General features: G+C 55.2%; 1 protein-coding gene across 1 annotated transcript in view; it reads left to right on the forward strand.

The window, feature by feature from the left end:
• The window catches only part of CTNNBL1 (catenin beta like 1), a 161,676-nt gene extending 155,270 nt beyond the window's left edge, over positions 1 to 6,406 (forward strand). Inside the window, exon 16 of the mRNA XM_004746461.3 lies at positions 6,213 to 6,406. Coding sequence (XP_004746518.1) covers positions 6,213 to 6,301 — 89 coding nt within the window. The 3' untranslated portion in view covers positions 6,302 to 6,406. The remainder of the gene's footprint in view (positions 1 to 6,212) is intronic.
• Positions 6,407 to 26,116: the final 19,710 nt, after the last annotated feature.

Here is a 26,116-nt window from a genome sequence, read left to right on the forward strand (position 1 = left end):
GATGCAGGCTTCCCACTGAGCAGGGAGTCCGATGTGGGGCTCGATCCCAGGACCCCAGATCATGACCTGAGCCAAAGGCAGGTGCTTAACGACTGAGCCACCCAGGTGCCCCCAATCCTCCCGTCTTTTAAGAAAGAAAATTGAGGGCATCCACTTTTATGGAGCACCGAGTTGGCATCACAGGGCACTAGGTGGGCTCCTAAGATGAACGAGACACTTAGGAGTCCCTGTCCCTTGGGAGCATACAGTCCCGTCACAGGTGAAATGACTGATCACTATACAAGGCAGCATGAAGTCAGTGCGAAGACATAGAGCAGGAATCATGAAGGCATGGTTCATTCTGCTGCAGATTAAAAGGAACAAGGGTCCAGGGGGGCTGCACAGAGGAAGTACTTTCTTTTTGTGGTAGTAAAATATACGTCAGATTTACCATTGTAACACCATTGCGACCGTCACCACCACTTATCCACACCTTTAATTTTCATCTTGCAAAACTGAAGCTCTGTACCCATTAAACACTCACTCCCTGTCCCTCCTCCCCCCATTTCATTGGTTCTTGGCAGCCACCCTTGTCCTTTCTGTCTCCGTGAAGCTGGTAAGTGACTAAGGAGGTTCTGGAAGCACATGATTGACCTCTTAAGGGCAGGCACAGATGCCCATCATCAAGGGGTCACCTCCTTGGATGTGGTGTGGGAGCTGTGACCTGGAAATACTGTTTAGTGTAAATACTTGTGCCAGGGGTTACCGTGGAAGCTGCTGGCAAGTCTCTTCAATGTTTTGGTCGCTGGCGAAAGTTACCGGAAGACCGCATGGCTGCTGGGCTGTTGTGCAGGGGAAAGCTTAGAGGATTACTAACCCCAGACTCTTTTATTGGTGGCAAGAAGACTGAGCCAAAGACTTCAAAATGCCTTCAGAAATTGGCTCCTGGCCCTTTGATTTGTTTTTTCATTATGGCTTAAAGTCTCCTCTAGAAGCTCATAAACATGTATTTCCATGTTGATTTGGGGCTCTTGGTAGCCTGAGCATTGCCTCTGCCATTTTGAAACTGCAGAAGCTGACAGGATTTCTTTTTAGATGACCTCTTGATGTGTGCGTGACTTGCCCCAGGTCATGGCTGCTGTGACCACTGGCAGGAGAGAATCCTGGAGAGAGGCGTGCATTTCACCCTGGGCAGCTCGTTACCCTCCGTAAGCCACAGCCGTTCATCTGTGAGGTGGAGATAACCTGCCTCACCAAGTTCTGTGAGAGTCCAGGGAGGCGCCATCCGCACGCACAGCCCTGACACGTGGCTGGCACGTAGCACGTGCTTGCTACATGTCAGCGCCTCTGCTGCTAGAACCCATGTGTGATCTCCTCCGGCAGGAAACAGATCGGAGACGCACAGACACGCGTGATTCTGGCTCTCTCTGCAACTTTGGCTAAGTTGGTAGATAACACATTCGAGCCTTGGTTTCCTCTCGGTAAAACACAGACCCGGAGTGAATATTGCCCCTTGGGAAGGCTCAAGTCGAGATTACAGTCGGGCGGCTGGGACAGTATGTGCTCAGCGAATGGAGCCTCCTTCCCTGGCTTCCTCAGCCTAATCCTTTGACCTGGAGGTGACAGCAGCCTGGACTCAGGTGCTGGCAGGAAAGCCAGTGGACCAGCACCCGGACAGATTCCTTCTCGGGGCCTGGGAGGGGAGGGGAGGGGAAGGTGTTTTCCCAGCAACTCAGGCGTCCTCGGGGCAATGGGAACATGACCCCTGTTAGCATGAGAAGCAGATGGTACCCCTTTCCTTTAAATGGGTGTCACTTCAATGGAATTTCTGATGGACTTGTGTCCTGTAGCTACAGGTGAATGTCCTTCTAGGGAAGTATGACACTAGACCTTCCAGGCTTGTCACTGTCATTAAGGAATCTGTTAGACATGCATTTTCCTTTCCCAGTTTCTTGCGTCTTCCAAGTTTTCAGTGTGACAGAGAGGGGCATTCTTCTCCTCCCCTCACCCCTCTTCCTCCGGCATTTCTTGAAGGGTGAGCATTTGAGGCTTCAGTTTCAGGGGTCCGAGCTAGGCTTATGAGTGCAGCGTAAGTCTCTGCCCTGAAGATAGTTCTCCTCCGCCAGCCCCGGGGCCCCTCCCTCTCCCGTTTAACATAAACAGAACAGCTTGTATTCCATGTCTGAATAGTAAACCTGCTGTCTAAAGTTTGCTTTAATATTTATGCGTTCAGCACTGCTGCCTGTTTTTGAGCTCCATCAAAGCCTTTATTATAAGAGCATTTGAAAATGCTGGGGCAGTAGAGAAGGGAGTTGATGTGCGAACCACCTTTCTCACTCTCTCCAGCCCGACTCACCCTCTTCTTCTCTCCCGTCTCCCCCAGCTCCCCCACTCCTAGTTCCCCCTTCATCTAGCATCTCTCTTTCTCCTGCATTCTCTCTTCCTTTCTTACACACACACACATACACGCGCGCACGCGCGCACACACACACACACACACGCACAGAGCAAAGAGAACTCTTCCCCAAGACCTCTGGGAGGGATCTGTTCAATATTTATAAACTGCTGCAGCAGCTGTAATAACCAGAGGTAGCTGGCACCACTAAGATTTTCTCTAAATAGGATTCTACTGTGGAAACAAAGAATGAGTAGGGGTAGGGGGTGGAGGGCGAGGGCACATGGCACAGCTGTGCCGGCTGCCAGGGGTCGTGGAAGAGCACTGGGGCCTCGTCAGACCTGGTTCTGGGCCCGGCTCTGGCTGGCTTGCTGTGGGGCGCTGGCCAGTCACCCGGCCTTCAGAGTTGTACTACATTTCTGAGAGCCCTGCTGGTTCTGACATTCTGACCTGCTCCACACCTGTGGCCACTGGGGCCCCTTTACCACAGGACATGGCATTTGGAGTCTTAGCCTTCTGGAGCACTTTGTAGCCAGAAGCCCCAGGGGGCTGGGCTGCTCTGGAGCACTCACAGAGCACTTTCCTCCCCAAAGGATGGAGAGCAGGCCAGGCAGCATATTGCTTAAGGAAGACAGTGCCAATTCGGGGCCTGGCTCCCCTGCCCCCGGCTCTTCAGGTACCTTTTTCCCAACTCCTATACCTTTTGGGTTGAATCCCAGCCTCTCTACCGTCCCAGACTTGGGCACGTTGTTCCAGTTCTCTAATAAGCTTCAGTTTCCTCATCTGCAAACCAGAATGGCTTCTCTCCCTTGTGTGATGCTGCGAAGATCAGATGAGCCACCAGACACACCCGCCCAGCACGCGCTGCGGAGGAGACAGCCCCTCTTCCACATCGTGCCTGTTCCATTCACCACCCATTCGCAGAGAAGGGCGAATCCGATGGCTTCCTCCTTCCCCACAGAGAGCTGCGGGAGACAGGCCATGGGATGGGTGCTCTGTGTGCTTGGATTTTCGAAGGCCTTGGTGTTTTCTAATCCCCTTGATACGGACTCTGCTTTCCTCTACCTTGTAGGTCTCTAGAAAGAGATTAAGTCCCTACAGGGAAGCTGGCTTGAGTTGGAAAATCACTGCCCCAAAGGATCAGACTGTTTCTCCACTTCCCTCCCTCCTGGGTCTGAGAATACATTAGGAGAGCAAAGTGTTAGTTCAATCCATTAAGACTCTTGCTTCCAGACCATGCCTCTGGGGGTATTAAATGCTATAATGGTCATTTCTCTGTCTCCTGGGGCATCAAATACTAGATCATTCACACGTGAGTAAGAGATAACACTTACATATGGCCCCGTAGCTGTCTCCGCAGCCCGGATCCTGTTCTCCCATCACCCCAGCCCTTTCTTTAAGGGGCCTTTAATAGAAGGCATCACAACCATGTGCTGCTGGAGGTGATGGATACATCTAACGGAAGAGGATGATTTCCAGGGGGAGACACACAGCTGGCACATGTCTGAATCCCAAATCCCGTTTTCCGGCACATGTCCAAAGTAATAAAGAGGAAGGAGGAAAAATGAAGAAGTGGCAGGAGCAGAGTTATTCCCCAGCACAGTGGGGGTGGGAGGGAGCAGGGGAGGAGTTGCACACTTTCTTTTCTCTCCCCAATCTTTGTCTGATTTGGCTCAGCAGATGTTTTATTATATAAAAGCCTCTGGCCAGGGTTCTCTGTTCTACCTGAAGCTGCCCAGTGTGAGGAGTGGGGCAGGGAGGCAAGCCATCGCCCTAATCCACTGCTCGGAGAGCTCGTGCACCTCGCCACACTGATAGTTGACTCTCAGCCAGACTCTGCTGGGTATTCAGCCAAAAGTAAGGCACATGCCTCTGCCTTCCTGAAACTCCCCATCTGGAGGGAGAGGAGAACAAGTTCAGGGTGGTCTAGAATTCAGGCCTGTGATGGGGACCCTGGCTTGACGACAGGAGCCAGAGGAAGAGGACCAGGTAGGCTTCACCAAGAAGATGGCCTTTAAGAGGGACCTACAGGATATGTGGGCTCTCCACACGTGACTCTGCTGGCCTGAGCAAAGGAGCCTCGGGGAAGGAGCTAGTGTGTCTCGAACATCTGTTATTTGCCAAGTACTTCCCATACATTTTCAGAGGAGACCCTCCCAAGGTCACTTAGGATTGTGAGTTGGAGACAGGGTTCAAACCCAGCCCACGATGTCACACCATCTTCCCTCTGGGATTGTGGGCAGTGAGAATGCTGGCCTTCCTTCCCTTCTGGCACATTCTGTATCCTTCCTCCTGGGACTCACTATAGGAAGCCCACTCCCCGCCCCCATTTCCTGCCCTCCAGTCCCTAAGATCCACAGCATTTCTGCACCATACGCCCCCACCCCCTAAAACCAGCGTGAGTATATAATTGGAGGGGGGATACTTCTGAAAATGAAATGGAGAGCTACAAGTATTGTGCTGGGGTGTGTGGGTTAAGCGGATCACGCGGTGACCTACGTTGCCACTCTGATGGTGTTCTTTGGAGATCTGTCTTCAGTGCCATCCTCTGTACCCTCCTCCCTCTTGGAGCCTTCTCCTTGCCCCTGGGCTCCGGAACCCCCCTCTCCCGTGGTGGTGCTTTTCTCCCACATCCTCCTGCCACTGAAGACAGGGGAGGGGCATCTCGACGCCATTGTTTCTCCCACCTCCCCATTTACCGAAAAACTTCCAACTGTTTGAATCTCACATCAGGGGACTGTACTCTGACCCCTCCTTAGTGGTGCAGCACCTGGTCACCTCATGGGGGAGTTCGAGGCTTGCTGTCACCTTCTCCACGACTCAGTCATACTTCTTGGTGGTGTCAATATCCATGTGTCTCTCTGCCGCCCCACTTCCAGCCTGGCTTCAGAATGCATGTAAGATCTGAAGACTTCTCGCCCCCACTGTGACCTTCTTGGTCCCGGTCACCATCAAATCACATCTGCCTCCTTCTGCCCTTGTCCCCTTCAGGGCATCTCCCACACAGCCGCTGGAGTGGAGCCCTCCCACAGCTCTGGTCACAGGGGAAAGGCCAGAGTCTTTGCAGCAGCGCACAGGCCTTGTGGTCTGTGCCTGCCCCTTCTTGTCCCCCATGCGGAGCTCGGGCCACACAGACCTCCATACTCCCCCTCCACCGAGCCACCGAGCCAGGCGAGCTCCCCACTCAGTCTTCACTGGCCAGCCCTCTGCTGCTCGCTCGCAGACCTCCCCACAGGAGTTTGCTGCACGTCTTCATCACATGTCTGTGAGGCCTTCTGACAGCCCCGTCTCTGTTATTTATTTACCTGGTTGTTTCCCCACTAGAAAGTAGGCTTCACAAGAGCAGAGATTTTCATCTCTTTTGATCATTGCTTTATCCCCATGGCCTCAAATGGTGGTTCTCAGACTTCTGTGCGTCATTCCTTGAAGGGCTGGTTCACACGGACTGCGTGGTCTGTAAGTGGGTCTGAGTTGGGCCCCACAGTCTGCCTTTCTAACAAGTTGCTGCCTGCTGCCGCTGCTGCTGGTTGGGTCACACTCTTGACAAACACTGGCCGGAACGAACGTGCCTGTTGCAGGCATCCACTTCTCGTGCGTGGATGAGGGGTGCTGCTGGGGAGGCCCCTGAGTGAGGACGGGAGAGCTGGGCCCTGATGACTGAGCTTCTCGAATGCAGGACCCAGGAGTTTGGCCCCAGCTGCCCTGGGGCGGGGTGGTAGTTGGCTTCGGGGTCTTTAGCACGGCATGCGCCTCAGCAGGAGCAAGATTTAGGGAAGGGCATGTAGGGACCCAGCCGTGCACCTTGGATCCACACCTCACACTGCCTTTGTCTCCCCAGAGTATGCGGAGAACATCGGTGATGGCCGGAGCCCAGAGTTCCGGGAGAATGAGCAGAAGCGCATCCTCGGCTTGCTGGAGAACTTCTAGAAACCCCTTGGCCTCAGGCAGCATGGACTCTCTCTGGGCCTCCATCCCAGAAAGTTTTTACATGGCTCAATGTGACTTTTGGACAAATTAAAGCTAGTTTTGGTATTCCTGGCTGGCATTCTTTGTAGCAGGGCAGTACCCTCTGCTCTTTCCCCGGCTCTTTCCCAGCGGCTGTCCGGAGACACCTCTGAGGAAGCTCGGTGGTGGGCCTCACTCTCCCTGGGAGGGAACCAAGGCCCAGAGAGCGTCTCAGTGAGCCAGCGGTGCAGCGCACCGTGGCCGCACAGCTGCTCCGTGGTCCTACAGGAAAGGGGAGCACATGGACTGCTGACCTCTCTGGTCCAGCCCTGACTCCAACAGTGACACAAGCCATGTGGCTGGGGTGGAAGCAGCCCTGGAAGCCTCCATGGCCCAGCGAGGCCCCTGCCACCCAGAGCACAGACCTTGGAACAGCATCCCGGACCCTGGCATCCATCGGAGCCACTGGTTGGGAGGGGAGCACGAACAAACACGTTCTCATCGGGCCCCACCCTGGGCTGATGAGTCGGGGTCTGGGGTATGGCCGGGTGCCGTGCTGGGCTCTAGCTCCTGGGCAGCTCCATGCGTCAGGGTGAGCGCCACTGCCGGAAGTAAGTAAACAGGCCTTGGGCCCAAATTCCAGCCGCACCTGCCAGTTTACCTTCCTTCCTCTGCAGAGGAGGGGTGGTGTTCGGGGGGGTGAGCGGAGTCATCTGAGCATGCAGCACATAGTGGGAACCTTAGAAGTAGGATTTCCTGTCCTTCCCCCCCCATATGCTAGGGCTTCAGCATTGGAGTCCCACTCATTTTACACAGAGTGTGAGAAAATGGCTCTCCTCCTTTACAGAAGTCAGCGGGCCGTTAGCATGCTTTTAGCGTGTCCCAAAGAAAAGCGTCCTCGTGAGTGAGGTAGAAGATGAGCCAATTCAGAAAAGCGGCATTTCATTAAAATGGCCCAGGGTCAGCACATAGGCTACGGGGCTGCCGCACACCCTGCCTGTGCCCATGGCCAACACTGCCAGGCAGCCCAGCTCTTCTCACCGAGCCCCAGGTATAGGGCTGTGGGCGCCCCCACCATCTGGCCACAGTCAGCGAGCCGGGGGAGACCCAGTTGCCATTCCGGGCAGCCGTCTAAGGGGACGCCGAATGAGATGGCACCTGCGTCATGCCCAGTGTCGGGCAGCTGGGAGGGTATCGAGTAAGACCACCCTGCCCTCCTGGTGCTCTCGTCAGCCCAGCGGGAAACGGGACAGCGTGCCCATGCTTGTCATGGGGTGGGTGTTGCCCCAGGACCTAGCCAGAATCAGAATGGCCTTATAGTGTTGTTTTGGATTTAGGTGTTTGGTGTTTTTATTCCACTTTCCTGTAACTACGGTAGTGCCCGTGTATCGAACACCTGTTATGTGTTTCTTGCTGTGCATCCATTCTTTTAACATGCGCGACAGCCCTGCTGGCACTGTTACCCCCCACTCACGAGAGCGGAGACGGGGGTCCCAGAGAGGGTGAGGGACTTGTGCGAGGTCCTGGGCCCGAGAAGCAGCAGCACCTGCGTTCACAGCCGCGTCTGCCTGCCTGTGCGGGCTGTGCGCTCCCCTCCACCCGCTGCTTCGACTGGGAGACCACCACGGATCACTGACTGACATGACACTTCGATCGGTTCCACTGTCGATACGTGGTGTAATGAATTCACAAAGAATAAAGCATGTCCAGATGTAACCTGCAGAATCAGAGACTTCTTGAATTAAGGATGATACTTCAGAGAGCATTATTCCTTCAGCATTGTCCTCTTTCTTAAATTCTCTGTTTTTAGCCAGGTGAGGCTTGTACGCGGAACGGAAGTTCAAAATTCGACAGAAAGGTAGGCAGCCAGCCATCTCCTCTCCCACATCCCGACCCCTAGACCCGCCTTCTCCCAAGGCTCTAGGTTTCCCAGAAGCGCGTCAGAAGCCAGCACAGAAGAGGGTGGGCCGGGCTCGGGGCCGCTCACCCCACTTCAACCACAGTCGCTCCACTCCGCCTTGCTTCCCACAGGGGGGTGCCTCCTGGGGTTGGTTTGACAGGTCCCTCTGCCAAAAGGAGGTTTCAACTCCTGTCTTCACTTTACAAATGAGGAAGTGGGTCCCCTTTTCTATCAGTTTTGTGACAGGAGGCTTTGGGGGGTGGGGACATGAGGTATATAATCCCTTAGGATTCAGAAGGGGGTTGTAGTTCAGAGGTGCTGCAGGGACTGGGAAGACGGAATGAGGAGAAATCTTGACCCTCTGCTTTCTGATTGTAACAACCCCCTGCACAGGGCTAAGAAAAGGTGTTAAGAACAAGGTAAAGATACTCATTACTAACCTTGCTAATCCATGGGCTCCTGGGGTGTGGGCCTACCTTTTGTGTCTGCTCATTGCTGAGACCCTATCTGCCTCATCAAGCAGCCCCAACCCCTCCAGAAGGACTTCTTGGGCATCCAGTAAAGGCCGCCCATGCCATATGAAGATCTGAACTTGACTTCCACGTCTGTCCACTGTTGGGGCTCCCAAACTCTTCCCTTCAAGCCAAACCCCCATGGCCATCCTTGTGTCGATAGCTGCGTGCTGCCAGCACCCACCATCCCAGCAGGGCGGTACGCCTTTTCCTATCCAAACACGGCAGTAAAGCAGCCTTTAAGCAGGATTAGAATTTCTTCACAAGGGAAGCGAGGATGTCACGTACCTCTTCCCTCACAGCCTGCTGCTCTGGACTGGTCCGCACGCCTGAGTTCAGTGGCAGCGGGATCGGTCGTGTCTAATTTAAAGAGATTGTTAGGCAGGCCACACTCCTCCTTTATCTGGGGGGGAGCGCTTTGTCAGGGGAGCTAGAAGCCACCCTTCTTGGGTCACCCCCAACCAGAGCACCCATGCCCCGGGGGGCATCCTCTGCCATTACCAAGAGTGTCAATTTAGTGTTGACAGAGAGGCAAGACTCACTTTCCTAAAGGCAAAAACTTCCTGATAAGATTTTCTTACCCAACAGCAAAGGTTAAGAGCAGAACCACAGTCTTCAACCTGTCTTCCTCCTTGGTCTACATGGAACGTGGCTGCTGTCCCAGCGCTGGGCCTCCGTTCTCGGGGCTGCGGGAAAGACAGGGGCTCCCCCCGCCACCTTTTTCTTGATCAGGTGACGCATGCCCTTGGTGTAAACTTGAGAAGGTCCGCGAGGGTATTTCATGTCTGATACCCCCACCCCCTGCAGCGCCCTTCCCCAGAAGCAGCCACTGCTGAATAGCCAGACTGTCCTTTCAGGGATGTGTTTTTAAGTGAATAAAAACGTATTTAACACAAACGGGAGCATATCATGCCCTCCGTCCTGCGCCTTTTTGTTCGCTCTCCACCCTCCGTACACACCCAGCGGCCCCGCTCCTTCCGTCGCTGAGCTCGACTGTGGCCGGGGCACACGTGATTCCGCTAATCACATTCAGGGACGTTCGGGTGTCTCCAATCTTTGGTTGTTAAAATGCTGCAGTGAACATCCTTGGCCATTTCACACACGTGTGAGTTTAAACTCCCAAGCAGAATTGCTGAGTCAGAATGCGCGTTTTTCACTGTGATACCTGCTGCCACGTGGCCCGCCCTCCATCGACAGCTCCTGGGCCACCCTCCCACACACACTCCCCCCACCGAGCACGGCGCCTGCCCTGGTGTCTCTGCCTTTCTGATGGCAGCAGTGGTTGCGTCTTCACTTGCATTTCTCCCAGGAGTGAAGTCATCTAGTGTTTTAGAAGGATGAATTGATTGCACATGGACGTATTAGCTAGTACTCATCGAGCCCATTCTGTGAGCTCATGCTTCTCTCCAATCAGTTCATGGCACCCTCATTCCTAAGGGTAAGTCCATTGTCATCAGCCCCCTTTCACAGATGACATGAGACGCCGGGGCCTGTGGCTTGCAAAGTGACAAATCTGGGCCTAGAACAGAAGCAGACTGGCTCTGAATTCCATACTCCTGACCTCAGAGCCGCCCTGTCTCCCAACCAACTGGCAGAGAAGGGGCTCGAGGGAGGTTGGAGAGTGGCAGCAGATCTCTGGGGAGCCCCCCCCATTCTGTCCATACAGAATGCATCAGAGGCAGAAGCAGCCCGTTGATGGCCTTGTGACGGGAGCCCACGGTGGCTGTGCAGGCCCCTGCTCCCTGAGCCCCTCGCTCCCACATCTGGGCAGCTGGCTGCGACACTTGCCTGGGTGGGGGGCCCAAGGCCAGGTTTCCTGGCTGGACATGGGCAATCACCTGAGTGTGGCCCTGGCTGCTCCACCATGCGAAGGGGGAAGTCCAAGAAACATCTGGAAGGTTAGGCTTTCTCTCTGCAGCAATGGGGAGGAGGAGCCACGTTCCAGCAGCTCGTAGTGAGGATCCTTGCGTACCTTCCCCCATCTACTTGCTCCTCACCTGTCCACTGAGCTCAGACTCCTCTTATGCACCCCCCAACCCATGTCACATGTCACTGTAACCTCCCAGCGCATGTCTTCCGGCTCCCCACTCCCCCCAACCCTGGCCAGAGCATGTCTGCTGCACACGTGCTCTGGACGGGGCCTCATGCTGGGCACGGGGGCGTGAACCCCAGCCTGAAGTTAACTCCCCATGTTGCCCAACAGGGTGTCCCAAGGAAGCGATAACGAGCTTTAAGAGACTCAAGGGACAGAGAGGGTCCCCAAATCTGACAGGAGGGATCAGGAAAGCCAGGACAGTGCGCCATATCTGTTATTTCAAGTGACATTCAGGGCTCTTAAGAGGGCCATGAGTCTCAAAAAATAAGAGGTAGAAAGTCCTTCGAGACAGAAGGAATCGCACAGGCAAAGGGGCAGGGGCCAGGTAAAACAGGCCTTTAGGGATGCTGAGACTGCTCAGAAGTCCCAGGGCAAGGGCTGAATGAGCTCCTGGCTGTGACAGAACCCGGCAGAATGACACGCATGTGGATTCCTCTGCTTTCTGGGAGCTTGGCGTCATGTCTAGTCACAGAGCTTGTTCTAGGACGCATGGCCTCCCCTTCCTGCAGGCTCCCCCAGTCCTCGAATGATGCAGAAACAGATTCTGACCCCTGAAGCAAGATCTGACCTCCCAAGTTTGTCTGGGAAGTAACCAGGCCCCAGATAATGCTGGTGACAGCTGAGCGACAAGCAAGGCCTCGGCCCCTAAGGCAGCAGGAAGGCTGCAGGAGGCCCCCAGGGCACGGATGGGAAAAGGCACCAGAGGTAGGGGCTACAGAAGCTGGGACCTAAGTCTGGCCACCTCCGAGAAAGCTCCAGCTTGTGGGTGGGGCCTCAGTGAGGGTCCCAGACTGGAAATGCCATGGAGCAGAAGAGCAGGACACTGCGGCCTCAAGCCCAGCCTCCTTCAGACAAGACCATGGCCCTCACCTCTTGGAGTCTCGGCTCCAAGGAGAGTCTCGGCTCTCCTTCATTCTGAACAAGAGGGTCTCTGAGGGGTCAGCCTGTGGAAATCCACCTGCAACCAGCTCGGGGCACCCCCGTAAGCTGTGTGGGGAACAAGACAGGTGTTGTTGCTGGCCTCAAGGAGCTCCTGGGACAGACAGAGAGACAATAAACAGGTAAACAAAGAATGAGTACTGGGGAGTTCTGAAAGGGATAGGGCCATCATTCTCCAGAAAAGAGCCAGGAGCCATGTGGCTGTTCCCCCCATGAGGCAGGGGCTGCTGGGGCAGCAGACCAGGGAGGGAGACAGGGGCCAGATCTGAGGGCCCCGAGGCCTATGGAGCAGTTTGGGCCAGGAAGAGACGCCATCTGAGTTTTGGAAAGATTCCTTTGCTTGATGGAGGACTTGTCGTGGACAACAGCGTAGGAGCAGGAGCTCCAAGAAGAGGCTGGGGCACGCTCCCAAGGAGGAGAAGCTGGTGCTGGGGGCCAGGAGGAGGTGGCCTGTGGGGACAGGCTGAGGCAGAGCTACGGGTCACCATGCAGGGAGGGGACCCTGCCCCCAGAGCCTTTTCCCAGCACCGAGGGCTGGGAGCCACTTAATGGCCCAGCCAGAGGCGGGTGGGGCCGCCCGAGAGAGCCGCTCAGTATATAAATATCTTTAATGAATAAATAGAAGTGCTTTTAGGGCTGGCGGAGTCCTATCATTTCCACCTGCCGTAAAATTTCATTAGAAGCAGGCGCTGCAGGGGGAGAGGAATGGCTGCAATGAATCTGCCCACCCACCCACCCCCCGGCCCCGCCTCCACGCTGGGCCCACTCAGCCCCGCTCCATGGAGAATCCGGACCCAGGCTCTCCTCCCCCGAGCATTCCTGGGACCCCCACCCCACCACAGAAGTCTGGTGTTTTCCTGCCCCAGGGCAGCGCCCCCAACCCCACTAGAACAGGCAAGAAGCAGCAGTGAGCAGGGATCTCACTCCCCTTGGGAATCAGACACAGCAATTCCTGCCTCCTCCCCTCTCCACTTCCAGCCCCTCCCAGAGACTTCACCCCCTCCCCGCTAGTGCAGTTGAGGTGGGTTTCAGAGAAGACAGTGACCAATGCTGCTGAATTCCAGAAACAACAGAGCTGAGGGAAAGCATGCCTGGGGTCAGACCGTTTTACAAACGAGAAAACAAGAGGCCCAAGGAAGTAGGGGACTGTCCCACGATCACTCACGGTCAGCAGATCCAGCCCTCCCAAAGGTGGCGGGGGCTCCTTTATTGAGCACCAACTAAATGCCATGACAGACCACCACACTCGTCTCCACATCACCAGTGTGTAGGGAGGAGGCAAAGAAATGGCGCCGTACCATTTTACAGATGAGAACACTTGAGGCCCAGAGAGAAGTAGGATCCAGGTCACCGCCCGTGTCCGCGACAGCCAGATGAGAGACTGTCTCGGCCTGACCATAGCTGCCTTTCTCTCCTTTATGCAAATGTTCTGTTCTTTTCTGAGACCTTCCAAAGACTGGAGTAGAAAATGTACCGATTGCCTACTACGTGCCAGGTAGTCTCCAAACTGAAGGCCATCGTCCCCTGCCCCTGGCTGCGTCCCGGGAGCATCTTCCAAGAATGTTGCCATGCTCACCTCCATTTTATAAATGAGCAAAGGAAGCACAGAGAGGTCAAAGAATGTGTCCAAGGTCACACAGCTGTGTCACAGAGACCGGCTAATTGCTCAAACAGCTGGGGATCCTCAGGCCCCGCCCCCTGGCCCCATGGCCACCCTCCACCCTACCAGTGGTGTACAGCTGGCAACCCACCTAAGCCCGTGGTTATCAGTTAAGCTCATTAAGTGGCCAGGACAGGACAGGGCCCTGGCCAGCTGCCTTCCCTCCTCACCTCACTCCAGCCCTCCTGAGAGCAAGGCCTGAGGACAGGTTTCTGCTTTTACCAGCTGTAAGCCAGTGTCTCTCTATAAATAAGATGAAAAGATATGCAAGCAAGCTTCACCGGACTGGCCCCCGGACCAGTGGGCACCGGGCATGAGTGCTGGAGACAGGCTCCCTGGCTTCAAACCCAGCCCTGCTCCTCCCCAGTTGTGCGATCCCCACTCTGGGCCTCGACCTCCTCATCTGTAAAATGGGGCTAGTGCTCAGCGATACTACTTGCCGTCTCGACCTGAGACAAGCTCATACATAGAAAGTCATTGACCAATGGTTAAGTGCCGATCAAGGATCATACCATCATTAACAGTCATCCTTATGTTAGCGGATTTTCTTGTTCCCTTTCCCCACTAGACTGGGAGCAGATTCATCTTTATTTATATCTTCCAGAATGAATGAGCAAACCTGTGAGGGCATCAGTCCTTCTATCAGCAAACACCCATGCCAAGGTCCTTTAGGAGCAAAGAGTGAGTGTGCCATACCCCACAGCTATTCTCTAAGGGGCTGGGGTGTTGAACCACAGTGGCGTGGGTGGGCCTCACCTGACCACCTGCCCAGCCACTGCTTACAGCCTCTCTGGTGCTCCCTCCCCCCAGGCCTTCGTCCATCCCTGTGTTCCTGCTCTGTGGTGATTCTGCTGTCGCTCAAGACTCGCCCAGGGCCAGACACTGCCCTCCCTGGGGACAGGAGCATGGGTCCCGTTCTCATAGGCAGATGCACCCCTCATCAACCAGAACATGACGAGCAGAGGTCCTGAGAACCCCATGCACTTTGCCTTCCACCCCAAAGCCCCTAGTTCCTCTTTCACCCCCTCTCTGCTCTCCCCAGATCCCCAGGGAGCCTTCCCCAAGCCTGTTTCTCCTGACCTGCCCCGTGAGCTGCCTGAAGGTAGGAGCCGCCTTCCTCCATTTCTCTGCTGAGTGCTCAGCATGAGCCCCTGCAGCATTTCCTCAGCAAATCTTTTCTGAGCACCTACCATGTGCCAGGCCCCATGTGCGGCGGTGGGGTTAGAGAACAAACGAGGCTCCTTGTCTCGCAAACCAGCAAGACAGCTCAAGGTGGTCCTGGGAGCTATACACAAAATAAAAGAGAGTGACAGGAAGGAAGAGTAGCTCCTTCTGTGTGGATGGTCAGGGAAGGGCTTTCTGAGGAGGTGATGCTGAGTTGAGACAGAATTGACAAGCAGAGCAGGTGCCAAGGAAAGTTGGGATTCTAGGCAGAAGGAAGAGCAAGTGCAAAGGTCCTGGGGCAGGAGCATGATTTGCATATTAAGGAACAGCTAGGTGCCACGTGAATGAGGAGAGCTGCGTGAATTTGCAGAGATGGGCTGGGAGCGGGCTGAACAGGCCCTTATTGGTCACAGTGAGGAATTTGGATTTTCTTCCACACACAGTGGGAAACCATGCAAGGGTTTGAAGCAGTGGAGGGAAAAATGATCCCAGGAGTGTGTGGAATATAACAACCCAGTGAAGGAGGGAGAATGGGAGGGGGTGGGTGAAGGAAGAGAGGATGAAGGAATGAATGGCAAAGCAAAGGGAAAAGGACCCAGCTGGCTACCTGCATGAAGGAGATGCCACCGATGCAGCAGGACCTGGGTCCCTCCTGTCCTTAACCTCTGCGTCTCTTCTGGCCCACTGTCTAGAGTGGTCGCACCTAGTCCAGGCTCGTGGTGGTCAGAGCGACAGACACAAAGGCACCCTGAGTCAGGGTGGGAAGCGGTGATTCTGGGAATATCTGACCCGAGTCTTGGGAGTTCGTGATGCTTCGCTTCCAGAAGGAGGCAACAATGGCCTGGGGAAGAAAGGGCAGGAGGAACTTTACCAGGAAAGGAGACAGCAGGGTCTCCCGGGAAAGGCTCTGAGAGGGGCAGAGGCAGAGAGGCAGGAAACAGCCCAGATCTGAGCTGGGGGCCTTACAGACCCAAATCCAATTAATTGTCACCACAACTCTGTGAAGGGCAAGCTGTTGTCCCCATTTTATAGATGAGAGAACCAAGGCTTGGGAAAGGGAAGAGGCTGGATAGCCACACGACCCTTCTGGGCAAGAGCTGAATCTTGACCTCAAAGCCCAAGAATCCTCAATAAAACATATCCCAACACTCTTGTGAGGGTTGGGAGTCCTCATGGCAGGCAGGAGGGACGATACTGTCAAAGACACACACACACACACTCACACACGCACATACACACACACACACACTGTAGGCATTGCTGAGCAGCTCATTCTTCCTGGGGTATCATGGAGCTCACTGTGATGGAGGTAGCATTTGAATTCAACCATGTAGGGTGGTGAGATTTGATGGGTGGGGAGGAGGTTGCAGAGGAGAGGAGATAGAAAACGGGACTGGGAGGTGAAGAGGAGTCAGGTTGGAAACGCTCCCAGGCCAAGGCCAAGGCCAAGTGGTGGTACTCTATTCCGAAGACACAGTGGGGCCCTGGAAGGGCTCTGAGCGAATCTGAATGACCCTCCCGTTTCATGCTGAAGGAGAGGGCTGGTGCTGTAGTCTAGGCAGGCCTTGGTGGTGACCTTGAGGATGGGGAGGAGAGAGCCTATTTGAAAGCTATTATGGAGTTAGAGTGGGCCCGACTCGCTTGGATGGAAGCGGGGGAGCACAGGTTACATTCCCGAGGGCGTCAATTAACTCGGTCACCTCCCCTGGCCAGAGACTAAAGCCATTCATTCACCCACCTCTCTGGCCACCTGGCCACCAACCCACGACTTCTCCTTCCTTCCGTCCAGCATGTGTTAGTCTCTGCCTTGGGCCAGTCCCTGTCTTTGTTGGGGGGCAGGGTACGGACGTGCCTGTGCTGGTCCCTGGCCCTCAGGAGCACTTCTCGGTCTAATGGGAAGACCACCGTGACAAGAGGCATTTCCAACCCAGCGTGCGGAGAACAGGTGATCAGAGGGAGTGGGGAGAGAAGAAGGGATCACGGGAACTCGGCACGGCCCAGCTCCACCTCCAGAAGGTGGGTTTGCAATGTCATGATCCCAAAGGACAGTACATTATTAGCGTTATTAATTACCATTAATCTAATTAAATGGCAATTACATTTAAGAACACAGTGATAAAAATGCCACCTTGGGCTTAAATGGATCCACAAATGACTTTCCATGAGCTCCATGAGCTCAGCCTACCCCCCGCTGCAGCACCGCTGGCTCAGTGGGTGCACGGCCCACCCGCCCATTTCAGAGTCACCATGGAGGGATCGCAAGGTCCCACTCCCGTCGTTCCACCAGTGAGAACACCGAGGCCCGGGAAGGGGACAGTACGGGGCCCCGGGCTCACGCCCAAGTCGGTGACAAAGGGAAATTCAAGCCAAGGAGCCGGATACCAGCCCACCTGCCTCCCAACCTGCCCCATCCCTAACAGCCTTTTTTTTTTTCCTAGGAAAAACAGCTGTCAGAGGCAGCCATCCTGTTACCGATTAAACAAGGCAAATTCTATCGGAACAGAATCAGAGACACCCCTGGACACCTAATTACACAGTCTGGAACGAGAAACATGGGCAGGGAAACAGGAATATGAACAAACAGTGCAGCCGGCAGCAGAGCGCTCTCCCCATCGCCAGAAGCTGTCATCTCCCTGAGGCCTCCAGACAGGAGGACGGGGCACAACTCCTGGTCCTTGAATAAGGTTCCCGCTCCCAGGAAGGGGCTCCCCAGCTGGAGGAAGCCTGGCAGAACCCCCCACACTCCACCTGCTGCCGCCAGTCAGGGCTCCATGCCAAAGGAGCGTGTCGGTAGGAGCCTGTCTCAGCGCCCCCTCGGACCCGGACCCGTGGGGGACAGGTGTCATTCTAGGCCTCCAGCAGGCAGGACAGCAAGCTGGGGCAGAGCTGGGCTGGAGCCGTGCTGGCTTGGCCTGGAACTAGGGCTCCATCTCCCAGCTGGAGGGCTGTCCGAGCAGGTTCTGTCCCTGTGGCTGTGCTGGGTGCAGGCGCCGGGCTCGGCTGCCCCCACCCCCATTGTGATAACCTGTGATTTTATACTGAGCAGGATTGTAAGCTAGGGAGGGCAGGGGCCCTGTGTGATCCTGTTTCCATGTCCCCCACATCAAGAGGCACTGGAGCAGACAGTAACGACTGGGTAATTTCAGGATTCATTTTGCCCTATCCTCGCTGTGTTCGTGCTGGTCTTGGGGAGACAGGAATGAACAAAACAGAGGCCCCTGCTCGGGAGGAACCCATGAGCTTGGGGGACATAGACACTGAGCAAGGCCAGACCAATTAGAAGAAGAGAATTAAATGATGTAACTTTGGGTAGAAATAAGTGAGATGCAGGAAACAAGGTGATGGAATGAAGAGTGAATCAAATCAGCCCGGGGGTGGGGGTGGGGGTGGGGGCTCCTGGAGATAAGATGCTTCTGGAAGGCCTCTCTTGGGAGATACTTGAGCTGAGACCTGAACAATGAGAAGGGGCAGCCAAGGGCAGAGCTGGGGGGACATTCTAGGTGACTGCAAGTCAAACGAACCAGTGCGTGGGTATGTGGACGAGTGAGGGGAGGCAGAAGGGGGTGCACTGTGGGAAGACAGGCCCAGAGCCCACGGGGTGCCCTCGCTCTCCGCTGCAGGGGGTCACAGGCTCCCCTGAGAGTCTCCCGCAGGCAGGGCACGGCGCCCTCAGTGCCCTTTCTTCCCTCCTCGGGGCGCCGGGCCCTCCCCACTGCAGCGAGCCCAGATGCCACCCCCACAAGGGACCTCCTCTAAGGTGACTCTGCTCATTATTTATTGTTAGTATTATTGGTGTGCCATTAATAATCGTTACCCCTCACCTCCCTCCCTGCTTTTCTGTCTTTGCGCGGCAGCAGTTTGCGTCCTCTGCGTAGGTCACGGAGCCTGAAGACAAGCTTTGGGGCTTTCTGAGCCCCTGGTGATCCATCCCTGGGGGGGAGAACATAAGAGCCACCCGTAACGCGGGGCTCTGTCTCTTCAAGGCCATGGGATCTGACTGTGGCCATCATGTTGCGTGACCTAGAACAAGGCCTGGCCTCCCTGGGCTTCCCTCTCGCCTCCAGCATGGACAGGACCTCGCACCCCTGCCCCAGGCTGCTTCCCATGCACCGGCTGTGGATGTCACACAGCAGCCCTGCGTGGTAGACTTCGGGTTCTTACCTCTTCCACCCCCTTCACAGAGGCCAGAACTGGGCCTCAACGGGGTCCTGTGGCTCGGCCCACGGCCAGTAAGAGGGCCCGGCTGAGATGAAAGGGTAGTGATGCTTCAACACAAACTCCAGGATTCCGGTGCCTGTACTATGGTTTTATAGGTCTTTGTTCTAGAAAATGCGTGCTAGAATATTCAGAGACGGTGGTGTACCACATGCTGTGCTTGCAACTTTCCCCTGAGTTGAAGACGAATTCAAATTTTTTAAAAATTTTAAACGTTCAAAATGTGGAAACAAAACCCAACCAAACCAGGCCCCTGACCCTTCCACGCTGGGCATAGTTTTTCAGGCCTAGCCGGGCCGGCCTGGAGATGGGGACCCCTTTTGGACTCATTGCCTACACGCAAAGAGGGGGATGGTATTTGATCCCTGACTTTGCAAACAAGGAAACAGAAGTTCAGAGTCGCCAAGGCATTTTCTGAGGACGCACAACCACGATGTGGCCGTGCGCCTGCCCACGAGGAGCTCCCCACCTGGTGGGGCAGAAAGCCCAGAGGGAAGGGAGCCTGTGGGGAGACTGAGGGGTGCAGTGTGGCCCCTGGGGACAGGGGTGCTGGATGCCAGGGCACTGGGCCACTGTCCCCCCCCCACCTCTGCCCTTTAGAGCCCTCGGGCCTCCCTGGAGGGAAGGGGAAGCGAGGCTCCCACCCCCCGGTCAAGGGCTGATTGATCTGCCACGGTCCCCGGAGCAGGGACCCACGTCCGCACCTCGAGCTGCTGCGTGTTTTCTTGTCTCTGATTGTAAACAGATTTGACTAAAGAGGTAAATTAGAAGTTAATTAGAGAGAACATGATTGATGAGGCAGTTCGCCGTGATTGGGAGGCATGGAAAGGAGGGGGCTCCCTGCACGGAGGGGAGGGGGGAGGGGTGCAGGAGGAGGCATTCACAGGCCCACGGATGGCAGGCCACCCGGCAGGGTGAGGGGGCCTGCTCAAGCCTGCCCTTCCCTTGGGCACATGGGTCCAGCTAGGGAGCACCCCACCACTACCTGTGACTGGGGGCCGGGCGCTTGCTGGACTCCGGGGGTGAAGCAGCCTAACGGTCCTGTGTGCACCCCAAACTTTCATCATTCTGGACGTGCAGGCCGGGCGGGGTGGCCCCGTGCATCTTCTCAAGACATCGCAAGTTCAAAGCTCTTCCTCTGTGTCCTGGATTATGCCCCCTGAGAGATTCAGAGAGCTGAAGCAACTTGCCCACGGTCACACAGCTAATATGAACAGAGCGGAGACTGACCTCCAGAGCCTGTGCCTTTCTGAGTTCTAGACTGGGTACCCCGTCACAAGTCCGACTGCTTAGACAATACAGGGGTCTTCCCTATGGCCCCCTGATTACATGCCTCCAGCAGTGGTGAGCTCACTTTTTTTTTTTTTCTTTCTAAAGATTTTATTTACTTATTTGACAGACAGAAATCACAAGTAGGCAGAGAGGCAGGCACAGAGAGAGGGAGAGGCAGGCTCCCCGAGTAGCAGAGAGCCCGATGCAGGGCTCGATCCCAGGACCCTGGGATCATGACCTGAGCCGAAGGCAGAGGCTGTAACCTACTGAGCCATCCAAGTGCCCTGTGAGCTCACTTTCTCCCAAGACAGCCTGTCCCTTGGCCAGACAGCTCTGGCTAGGGGAGCATTTGCCCTTGCGTGGACCTAGTCTAACCCTCCCCAGCCCCACCTCCAGGGCTCTGCCACCAGCCTGCCTCCTTCACATCCCAGAATAAAGACCCCCAAGGGGCGGGGAAGCCTCCCAAGTCTCCCCCAAGCCCCTCATCCTCCTGGGAACACTGAGGCCCAGAGGAGGACCAAAACGCCAGAGTGGCACAGGGAGCTGATGTCACAGTGGGGCTTGCCCCCCACATGTCTGAAATACAGCGATCAGGCCCCCGGGAGCCCACAGCCTCCACTTCCCGAACTGTTACAGCTCTTCATTTCTCCATGCCTTCCCTCCCCTACTCGTTCAGTGGGATTTACTGGGGCCTGATCCTGTGCCAGTCTCAGAGAATGTGAGAGGGAGAGAGGGAGAGAGATCTGACCTTCCTGTGGAGGTGCTCATGGCCCTGTCAGGGTGGGAACGCTTTGCAGGAAAAGACGAGGGGTAAGGAGAGTCCCGAGCGGGAGAATTGGCCCCTCCAGGAACTGGCACAGGAGCCAAGTTCTGGAAGAGGTGCGAGCATGTTCCAGGCAGAGAGAACTGTGGTGAGAGGGAGCGTGGTACATTCCAGAAACCGCCAGAAGGCCAAATGGCTGGAAGCAAGAGTGAGGGGGAGCTAGTGGGAGGTGAGGTCACCTAAGGAAGCCGTTTGGATTTTATTCTAAGCAGCAGGAACCATCCAGAGCTCTAAGTGGGGGAGGGAGATGGGATTTGCATTGGTCAAAGCGGCTCCCTCTGACTTTTGGTGGCATGAGGGGTGGGCACCGGGGACACGGGAAGTTCCTGCACCGAGGAGGTGCCCACCCACCTGTCAGCTCAGAGAACGTGCATGCCGAGAGGGGTTCCACGAGGGGCTTAAGGACAGATTCCATCTCTGGGGGGCAGGCTAGCTGCGGGGGATTGGGAAGGGGACATTGCCTGAGACAGGGAAGCCTAAAGCAGGGCAGGACTGAGGGCAAAAACAGAGCCTTGGAGGGAGGCGTGTTGGATGTGAGGGGCCGTTCAGGAGGGGGTATGCTGTAGACAGGTGATGCCTGGGTCAGGGCCGATGACAGCTGGAGCCAGACCGGTCAGTCCTTCCAGATGCTGAAAGCATGTGGTCTGCAGGCCCATCCCATCCCCATGCCCCCTTCCCCGAAAGGGGCAGAAGAGGCTGGGGCAGGGATAGGGGAGACCAGAGCCGGACAGAGAAGAATAGGACAAACCATCTCCTCCCTTGTTCTAGGCTGTATGCTCCTGTTAATGCTACCAGGGGCTACATGGCCTAGCTGACAGCCTCATCCCTATTGTTGCCAGTGGGGCTAGAAGCCCCCCGAGAACCTTGAGGAGAGGACAAGGGATGAGGAGAGCCCTGAGGGGGACGGTTGGCCCCTCCAGGAATTGACACAGGAGCCAGTTCTGGAAGAGATGCGAGTGATTTCCAGGCAGCACCATGGTCATCCATGAGAAGTGAGCTTCCCTCACTCCTCAGACTTCCCCAGACCAGAACAGGAGCCCACCTGGGGAATATCCACTGAATCAAACCAGTGACCCAGGAAATTGGGCCATGGCAAGGGTTTGGGGCAGGTGGTATTTGGGGAAGGGCATGGATGGGAGCATGGGGAGAAAATTGCAGTGGGTGTGGGTAGAAGTGAGCGAGAACAAGCAAATGTGGCTCCTTGGCCAAGTTCTCTGACCTCTCCAGTCTCCGCTAGGGAGAATCACGGGCCCCCACCCCCAGGGCTGTTTCAATGAGCTGGTATGCCGAGAGCTGGCCTGGTGCCTACTTGCTAAATTGGGTGCCCAGATTCTATGTCCTCTGCTCTTGCAACAGCTCTAGGGGGAGGGAAGGGCAAGCACATGTCTCAGACAGGGAAACGGAGGCTCAGAGAGGTGAGGACACTTGCCCGGGGTTCCAGTGGGTTCAGATTTGGACCCTATGGGCAAGCTCTCATCACATCCCCAGCCAAGATCAGATACTGGTCGGATGGCCACTGTTGGATGTGACAGGGCCTGCAGTACAAGAGGATGAGCAGAAGCAGCCTGGTCCCTCCCTCGAGGGTCTCCCAAGCTGCGGGGGAGACAGGCACAGACAAGTTTCAAAAATCACACTTGTGATTTTTCAGTAATCACTTTTTTTTCAGTAATCACTTGTTGAGTCTGCACTGTTCCCTGGGGCCTGGCAGGAGCACAGGACAGATACAGCCCTTGTTCCCATGGGGTTCACACTGCAGGGAGAGAGACAGAAAGTCAAGATATCAACAGGGACAGTGGCAGATAATGATAAGCGCTGAGACAGAGAAAGGTGAGGGGCATTTTGGGTAAGATGGTCGGGGCGACATTTGATCAGAGACCAGATCTGAAAGAAGCGTGTTTCAGGGAACATGAGGAGCAAATGCAAAAGCCCTGGGGCATTTGGAGAGCCACCAGGAGGCCAGGGTAACCAGAGCAGGGGGGGCAGGGGGACAGCAGGGGAGCCAAGGGCAGACTAATGGGAGGTGTCCAGCCCAGGTCACGATGGTTCTTATGAGGTGTGGCGAGTGCCCTGGTCACGGTGCTGTGATGAGTCACCTGGATGGCGCCAGTCCCAGGTCCCCAGGGTCTCATTCCAGCGCCGAGCACACCCTGCACGGGATCCGTGGACATACTCGTCCCAGGCCTCCCCTTGGAGTGGTCCAGCTCGGTGCGGTCTGCTGGGGAGGCCCTGCCCCCCATGGGGCTGTTGAGCCCTGAAAGTGGGGCCCCCCAAACTGAGAGGCACCGCGTATAAAATACACCGCAGATTCTGGTGACGAGGTACATACAAGAAATGTAAAATATCTCACTAACGTTTTATATTGGTCACGTGTTGAAATGACGATATTTGGGGTATGTATGTATGTATTATTAAACTAAATTCACCTATTTCTGTTTACTTTGTTTTTTTATTGTGGCTACTAGAAAATTTAAAATTACACCAGCAGGCTGCGTTTGCTTTCCATTGGGTGGTGTCGGTCTAGCTAATTAGTCACAGCCGTGGAATATTTAGACTGGCGTGAAGCGTGCCATCAAAGTCATTTCAGCATTTAAAAAAAAACACTCCTACAAAGCAGAGCCTCGAATTGGCAAAGCCTCTGCTGTCCCGTCGTGTTTAATAAGCACCCAGCTTGCGGGGCGAAGGGCCCAGGAACCCCGTCTCTCTGATGCAGTTAATTGCTTTTGATGGAGATTATCACTAGGCCTCCCGCTGGGAGAACACAGACGCACACCACGTGCACACCTTACTGGCCTTGGTAGAGCCCAACTTCTGGGCTTGGGTTACAATGTGAGGGTCAGAGCTTACAAGTGCTCTCTGGACCTCGGAGAGGTGCCCCCTATGGGAAGTCATGGGGTAGAAGGTCTTTGGACCCTCTCTGCCCTCCTCAGGCAATGACAGTGGAAAGACCCCTCTGGAGTCAGGGGGTTTCGGTCTTTGGCCTGGCTCTGCTGTTTCTTCCCTGTGAGATCACAGGCTTGTCATCATCCCTCTCTGGGCCTCAGTTCCCCTCTCTCTACAATGGGAGAAATGGGGGCTGATCCTTGATGACCTTTCTCTGTTAAAAAAAAAATGGTGACATTTTAAATTCTAGGTTCTAGATGATGCTTTCACTCTGTGTGGTGCACTTGGGTACCTCCAAGGGGCCCCACAGGTCTTCATGAGGTTACGCAGTCTGTCGGGACGACATCCTCCTGCCCCAGGCCTCTGGCCCAGGCCTGGCGCTCGCTCAGCCTGTCCTAGTTGGAACATGGGTTCCGAGAGAGGCAGAGCGCAGAGAGAGGCTCTGAACCCGCACAGACGGCACCTCAGTCGGCACCAAGGGTGGGGCATGTGGACAGAGGCATCAGAACCTGGAGGCTGGCCCCTACGACAGGCGCATGGCCCAGCTGTGGAGGCCACTCCTGGATCTTGCCACCCTTGTGGGGAATGGATAAATCCATCAGCAGAAGAGAAGAGTCCCCTAGACCTGGGTGGGGGTCACCGTTTGGCACACCCCGTGCCACCCTCCAGATGAGCGGTGGCTTCCTGGCCCCAGAGGCTGGCTGGACCCAATTCTAGGAACAGGAAAGGAAGAGGCCCTATTCTTTCACCCTATTGCAGTCCTCTCTGTAGCCTCCTGGATCCCTGCAGGAGATACACCCTGGGGCCCAGATACCTGTTCCAGCCAGACTGAGAGAGAAGCCCCCTGGCGGGGCTTGGGTCTCCACAGGCACAGCTAGACTCCTCAGAGGCGTTTATCCACTAACATCTCATAATGGTGTCAAGGCCAGTGGTGCTCAACCCCAGCTGGCCACTGGCATCAGTCACCTGGGGAATGTTTTAGGAGCCTGATACCCAGACCTCAACCCAGACCAATTGTGTCAGTATCTCTGGGGTGTGGCCTTAGAATTCATATTGTTAAAGCTCTCCCAAGTCATCCCAGTGTGCCTTCAAGGGCTGCCCCAGCCCCAGGTCAGTTCTAAGTGCCTCAGGATGGATATTTAGGGAAAGGGGGGGGAGGGGGATAGGACTTGTGAGGCCCAGAGAGGGGAAGTAACTTGCCCAAAGTCACACAGTGAGGTGATAGAAAAGCCCATCCTGGAACCCAGGCCTCTTTCCTGAGCTTAGGCCAATTTCTTTCCCGAGGCTCCATCTCCTTTTACAAACCAGAGCCCAGGCAGGCAGTGCTCACAGTATTTCACTTTAATAATATTGGAACCTGGTACAGTCAGGGCCACCACGGTGAGGGGCGGGAGCTTGCATTGGCGATTAGCGGAGCCGTAAGTCTTTCGCTTTATCCAAATCTTGGGCAGTAATTTAGGAAATTTAATTAAAGGGGGAGAAACGGGGACACCTGAAGCTCCTTGCCTCCTGTTATAATGAGTGAAATACACCGGGCTGTAAAAGGAAATGCTGTCTGAGACGCAGCTCCAATGTTTTATTGCCAAGTTTTATTCGCTGATGTAAACGTAATCGCTGGAAACCCGAGCTCTATTAACGCACATATTTTCACACATCCGGGACCTCGCCTGCCTCCCCCCTTCCTCCAGGTTTGTTCACCCACCTCCACGGGTCAGGCCCCGCACTTTCTGGGCATGTCCATGCCAAGTCCGGATTTCCCTGCCGGTTTCACACCCTCCCATGGCAGATAAGAGTCTAATAGAATTCCAGTGCTTCTCAGAGCTCAGTAATGCATTCTGGAAATTAGGCGGCTACATACTGAAGCCATTGTTCCCCCTTATAAATGGGATCCCTCGAAGCCAGTGACCGTGGGGTCTCTGATAAGCTCTCATGAAGCCGTGCTGCACATGTTATTGGTGTGTTAAAAGGCGCAACTCCGGGCTCACATTGCTCATTGTTAGGGGCTGATACATTTAAGTAGTTTCTCCATGAATCAGGCAGCTTAGGTATTTCCCCCCTCTTGGCATTGATAGATGAGCGAAAGGAAGCCATTTAGACGGCGCTATATAGGGCCCTGGCCCACACGGTGAATGATTTCCAATGCCTGGTTTAATTTATTTTTAAATGAAATTTGTTATTGATCCTGGATTAAAAGGACAAATCTTACCGCTGTTACCACTGACAGAGCTATGGTGCTCAAGTGACACCTCTCAAGGAGGGGCGGGAGAGGGTGGCCTCCCAGAGTCAAGGGGAGGGTGGAGGCTCTCCAGGGAGCTTGGGTCAGAGGCAGGGGACAGT

This window comes from Mustela putorius, unplaced genomic scaffold (assembly GCF_011764305.1).
Source record: "Mustela putorius furo isolate JIRA1106 unplaced genomic scaffold, ASM1176430v1.1 tig00000743_pilon_pilon_pilon, whole genome shotgun sequence".
Classification (NCBI taxonomy): domain Eukaryota; kingdom Metazoa; phylum Chordata; class Mammalia; order Carnivora; family Mustelidae; genus Mustela; species Mustela putorius.